Below are 5838 nucleotides of genomic sequence, written 5' to 3' on the forward strand. Positions count from 1 at the left end.
CCCAACCCACCCTCGGCTCGGGTTATATAGGAGCCCACCCCAGGGTGCTGCTGGAGGGAGGACACCACGCGGCACGGGGAGGCACTTTTGGGGTGAAACCCCTGAAATCTGGGGCTCTGCATGGCTGTGGGGCGTTGCCCGGCCCCGGTGGCGGTGGCGGTGGTGGCGAGATGGCCTTCGCCAGCCTCCTGGAGCACGTGGGCGGCATGGGGCGCTTCCAGGTGCTCTCGGTGCTGCTGCTGTCCCTGCCCGTGCTGATGATGGCCAGCCACAACCTTCTCCAGAACTTCACCGCGGCCACCAGCGACCACTGGTGCCGCCCAAGCCCCGGGGCCAACGCCACCGGCCTGGACGCCGAGGCCCTGCTGAGGGTCTGGGTGCCCCGCGGGGAGCGGTGCCGGCGCTTCGTGACACCCCAGTGGTGGCTTCTGGAGACCAACGGCTCGGAGGCCACCAACAGCTCCTGGCCGGAGACGGAGCCGTGCGGGGATGGTTGGAGCTACGACCGCAGCGTCTTCACCAGCACCATCATCACGGAGGTGGGACGGTGGTGGGGGGTTTTGGGGGTGTCTGGTGGGCTTTGAGGGGTTTTGCGGGGGTGTCTGGTGGGCTTTGAGGAGTTTGGGGGGCGTCTGGTGGGCTTTTCACCCAATCCCATGGGTGGGTCCCACCTGGAGGTACCAGTGAAGGGTCTTCTGCCAACACAACATTGACCACTCCCAACTGGAGCATCTTCCCTGCTCAACCTTCAGGGGAGATGTCAACACCAGGAAGGCCCAGGAGGGGAAGGGAGGGATGGGGAGGTGGTGGCCATCCACAAAGAGGTCACAAGGGCATCACAAAGAGGTCACAAGGGGTCACAAGGGGTCACAGGACCCTTGCATGGACCTTCCAACCATGACAGTGATGACAAGGGTGGCCATGCATTCATTGTCACCTTTCCATTGGCCATTCATTGACCTCCATGGGTGGCCATTCATGGACCTCCATGACCACCCATGGCCACCACGGGTGGTTTTGGGGTCTGGGGGGACAGAGGGGACCCTGACCTCTGTCCCACCCCGTGTCCCTCGGCAGTGGGACCTGGTGTGCAGCTCGCGGGGGCTCAAGCAGCTGGCGCAGTCGCTCTACATGGCCGGGGTCCTGGTGGGCGGCCTCTTCGGGGGGCTCTCGGACAGGTGAGGGGGGCCCTGGCAGGTGGGGTGGCACCAGAGGGGTCCTGTCACCTTCTCTGCCTCATCTTCATTCCCTCTTCCTCTTCCTCATCCTCTTTTTCTTCCTCATCCCCTTTTTCTCCTCATCCCTCTCTCTCTTCCTCACCTTCTTCACCTCTCTTCCCCCTCCTCATCCTCTTCTTCCTCACCCGCTCCTCCTTCCCCTGCCTCCTTCTTCATCCTTCTTGTTTCCTCCTTCTCTCCATTTTCTCCTCCCCTTCTCTTCCTCTTCCTCCTCTTTCTCCTCCTCCGCCCCCATTTCTTCATTCTCACCCCCTGCTCCTCCTCCTCCTCCTCCTCGCTGTCCCCGCCCAGGTTCGGCCGCCGCTCGGTGCTCACCTGGTGCTACCTGCAGATGGCTGCCATGGGCACCTGCTCGTCCTTCGCGCCCACCTTCAGCGTGTACTGCCTGTTCCGCTTCCTGACGGGCATGGCCTTCTCGGGCATCGTCCTCAACAGCGTCTCCCTGTGTACGTCACCCCTGGGCGCCCACCTGGGTGGGCTCCGTGTGCCCCTGAGCCTGTGGGAGCCATCGTGGTGGTGTCCGTGTGCCCCTGAGCCTGTGGGAGCCATCGTGGTGGTGTCCATGTGCCCCTGAACCTGTGGGAACCATCTCGATGTGGTCCGTGTCCTCCAGGCATCATCCTGGTGGGCTCCGTGTCCCCTGGGCACCATCTTGGTGGTCTCCCCATCTCCTGGGCACCATCCTGGTGGTCTCCCCATCCCCTGGGGTGCCGGTGGGATCTCCCAGGAGGTCCCCACGTGCCATGTCCCACAGCTCTGGAGTGGATGCCGACTCACATGCGGGCGCTGGTGGGCACCTTCATGGGCTACTGCTACACGGCCGGGCAGTTCCTGCTGGCTGGCGTCGCCTTCGTCGTCCCCGACTGGCGCCAGCTGCAGCTCGTGGTGTCCCTGCCCTTCTTCGGCTTCTTCCTCTACTCCTGGTGAGGAGGAGGAGGGAGGGAGGGAGGGATGGATGGATGGATGGATGGATGGATGGATGGATGATGGATGGATGGATGGATGGATGGATGGATGGATGGATGATGGATGGATGATGGATGGGATGGATGGATGGATGATGGATGGATGATGGATGATGGATGGATGGATCCATGGATCCATGGATGGATGGATGGGAAGCAGCAGTGGACATGTGGAGGTAGGGATGGTGGGATGGATGGAGGGATGGACAGCTGGAGTTATGCCTTGGTGGAAGGGTGCATGGGCAGGTGGGCAGAAGGAAAAGATGAAGAGAACGTCCAGCAACAGCTGGGTGGAAAATGGGGACACGGGGTGATGACCAGAGGGACGGGGGGACATTGCCAGCAGGATTGAGGTGGGACAGTGACAATGTTTGGGCTCCTGCCCCATCCCCTCCTGCGCAGGTGGCTGACAGAGTCGGCGCGGTGGCTCGTCATGGTGGGGAGGTCCCACCAAGCCCTGCGGGAGCTCCAGAAGGTGGCCAGGATCAACGGGAAGAAGGAGGAAGGGGACAAGCTCGACATAGAAGTAAAAAGCTCCGTCGGGTCCCCCAGGGTGTCCCTGGGGTGTTTTATTGGGGTCCCTTGAATGTCCACCCCACGGACAGCTGTCCATCCATGGTCACTGTGTCCATCATCCCTTATTGTATCCATCCATGCACTCATCTTCATCTCAGTGACATCCATCATCTCAATCTCCTCCATCTCCCCCATCTCCACCCATTCCTTCACCCATCCATGAATCCACAACCTCCATCCCACCACCACCACGCTGTCCATCCATGGTCACTGTGTCCATCATTCCTGTCCATCCATCCACTCATCTTCATCATCTCAATGACATCCATCTCCTCCATGTCCTCCATCTCCACCCATCCCACCCATCCCTTCACCCATCCATGAATCCACCACCTCCATCCCACCACCCACGCATGACCCCCTTCCATTTTTCCCACCCATCCTGCCCAGACCTGCCCAGGTACAAGAGGGTCCCCAGTGTCCCACCCCCATCCCAGACCCCCCCTGTCCCTCCAGACCCTGAGGTCCCACATGGAGAAGGAGATGACGTCGTCCAAGACCCGCCACACCGTGGTTGACCTGGTCCGGACGCCGGTCCTGCGCCGCATCTCCTTCTGCCTCTGCTTCGTGTGGTACGGCCGGCGGTGGAGGACACCAGTGGGTGGTTGTCCATCCCCTCCACATCCTTGACGCCCCCGTGCCACCCCACACCTCCCCACAGGTGACATTTTCACCCCCTCTCCTCCCTCACGGTGCAGGTTCTCCACCAGCTTCGCCTACTACGGGCTGGCCATGGACCTGCAGAACTTTGAGTTCAACATCTACGTGATCCAGCTGATCTTTGGAGCCGTGGACATCCCGGCCAAGCTGGTGTCCATCCTCACCATCACCTACGTGGGGCGCCGCTTCACCCAGGCCGCCGCGCTCATCCTGGCCGGCTTGGCCATCCTGGGCAACGTCTTGGTGCCACGAGGTGAGACCTGGGGTGGTGGCAGTGGTGTCCCCTCATCTCCAACCTCCCAACCTTGGTGCCACGAGGTGAGGCCAGGGGTGGTGGCACTGGTGTCCCCTTATCTCCAACCTCACTGGGAGGGCCCAGATGAGCTCAACCCATTGATGGAACGCCCCAGGTTGGGTCATTTTAGCTTTTTATGGGGGATTTGCCCCAAATCCTGGTGTTTGGGATCTTCTCTTGTCCAGTGGGGACACTGAGGTGACTCCTGGGTGTCCCTCTGTCCCTGCAGACCTCCGGACACTCCGGACAGCCCTGGCCGTCTTTGGCAAAGGTTGTTTGGCCGCGTCCTTCAACTGCGTCTTCCTCTACACGGGCGAGCTCTACCCCACCGTGATCCGGTAAGGAGAGGACATGGCTGGGTGGTTCTTCAGGTAGTTCCTCAGGTGGTCCCTCAGGTGATCCCTCAGGTGGTTCCTCAGGTGGTCCCTCAGGTGGCCTCAGGTGGTTCCTCAGGAGGCCTCAGGAGCTCTGCGTGTCCCACAGGCAGACGGGGATGGGCATGGCCAACACCATGTCGCGGCTGGGCAGCATCATGGCGCCCCTGGTGAAGATGGCGGGCGAGCTGTTCCCGGCGCTGCCCTTCCTCATCTACGGTGCCGCGCCCGTGGTCTCGGGGCTGGTGGCCGCCTTCCTGCCCGAGACGCGGAACGTGGCCCTGCCCGAGACCGTGGAGGAGGTGGAGGGAAGGTGGGGATGGAGAGGAACAGGGATGGATGGGTGGTGGGATGGGATGGGATGGGATGGGATGGGATGGGATGGGATGGGATGGGATGGGATGGAGGTAGAGAACATGTCTGAACGTGGGGATGGATGGATGACGGATGGATGGATGGATGGATGGATGATGGATGGATGGATGGATGGATGGATGGATGGATGATGGATGGATAAATGGATGGATGATGGATGGATGGATGGATGGATGATGGATGGATGGATGGATGGATGGATGGATGGATGGATGATGGATGGATGATGGATGGATGGATGATGGATGGTGGATGATGGATGGATGGATGGATGATGGATGGATGGATGGATGATGGATGGATGGATGGGTGGATGGATGGATGGATGATGGATGGATGGATGGATGGATGGATGGATGGTGGATGATGGATGGATGGATGATGGATGGTGGATGATGGATGGATGATGGATGGATGATGGATGGATGGATGATGGATGGACAGAAGGAAGAATGGAAGGATGGATGGATGTCCATCCCACCCCAACAAAAACCCCCTTGTTCTCTCCAACCCACCCTTCATCTCTCCCTGCCCACCAGGACACGATCCCACAAGGACGAATCCCGACATCTCCAGGTTCCTCTCCACCCCACCCCATCCAGCAACTCCACAGGGCCCCGTTAGTGCCACCCCCACCGAGGGACCCAAAAAACCCTCATCCCTCGCTGCTCCTGATGGACGAACGAGCAGATTTGGGGTTGGAGGAGCTTCATGAAGAGCAGAAGGACAGCAGCGACCACAAAGACCCGGCCGCCCCCTCCCTGTGGATTGGGGGGGACACTGGCTCCCCCAAATCTCCACATCGAGGACGGTTGGGCCGTGCTGGAATAAAAACCGATAAAAGCAAAACTCGAGTGCGATGTGGGGGTGGGGGTGGGGTTGTTTTCCCACGGCCGCGGGGGGTCCCGCGCAGCCGGGCCGGGCCCGCCCCGAAGGAAAACACGGGAACCAGCGGGAACCAGCGGGAACCAGCGGGAAATTGTGGATCGACACCGCGGGACCCCCCCCCCCCGGCCCCTCCCCCACCCCCCCGGCCCCTCCCCCACCCCCCCGGCCCCTCCCCCTCGGCCGGAGCTGCCGGGGATGGACAAGGCCGGGGGAGAGGGCGGGAAGGAGCTGGGATCACAGGGATGGATTGGGGATCCCGAGGATTGGGGATCCTGAAATTGGGGATCCCGGGGATTTGGGATCCCGAGGATTGGGGACCCCGAAATTGGGGATCCCGGGGATTGGGGATCACGGGGATTGGAGGACCCCAGGATCAAGGATCCTGAGGATCTGGGATCCTGGGCATTGAGGATCCTGGGGCTTTGGATTCTGAGGATTGGGGATCCAGAGGATTGGGACTCCTGATG

At 61.2% G+C, this 5838-nt stretch overlaps 1 protein-coding gene across 1 annotated transcript; it reads left to right on the top strand.

Annotated features, from left to right (window-relative positions):
- The first annotated feature begins 67 nt into the window (after positions 1–67).
- LOC131570052 (solute carrier family 22 member 6-B-like) lies at positions 68–5321 on the top strand. The gene is made up of 10 exons (XM_058822388.1): positions 68–539; positions 1078–1178; positions 1530–1684; positions 1993–2161; positions 2606–2729; positions 3236–3351; positions 3478–3692; positions 3964–4072; positions 4218–4421; positions 5023–5321. Exons 1-10 carry the CDS (start codon positions 171–173, stop codon positions 5105–5107), a joined length of 1647 nt encoding a protein of 548 aa, XP_058678371.1. The 5' UTR covers positions 68–170; the 3' UTR covers positions 5108–5321.
- Positions 5322–5838: the final 517 nt, after the last annotated feature.

The sequence above is a fragment of the Ammospiza caudacuta genome, chromosome 32, assembly GCF_027887145.1.
Source record: "Ammospiza caudacuta isolate bAmmCau1 chromosome 32, bAmmCau1.pri, whole genome shotgun sequence".
In the NCBI taxonomy this organism is placed as follows: domain Eukaryota; kingdom Metazoa; phylum Chordata; class Aves; order Passeriformes; family Passerellidae; genus Ammospiza; species Ammospiza caudacuta.

Coding starts and splice junctions, on each gene's coding strand:
- LOC131570052 (XM_058822388.1), top strand. CDS start 171: ATGGCCTTCGCCAGCCTCCTGGAGCACGTGGGCGGCATGGGGCGCTTC. Junction 3,693..3,963: donor CAACGTCTTGGTGCCACGAG/GTGAGACCTGGG, acceptor CTGTCCCTGCAG/ACCTCCGGACACTCCGGACA. Junction 4,422..5,022: donor GTGGAGGAGGTGGAGGGAAG/GTGGGGATGGAG, acceptor CCTGCCCACCAG/GACACGATCCCACAAGGACG.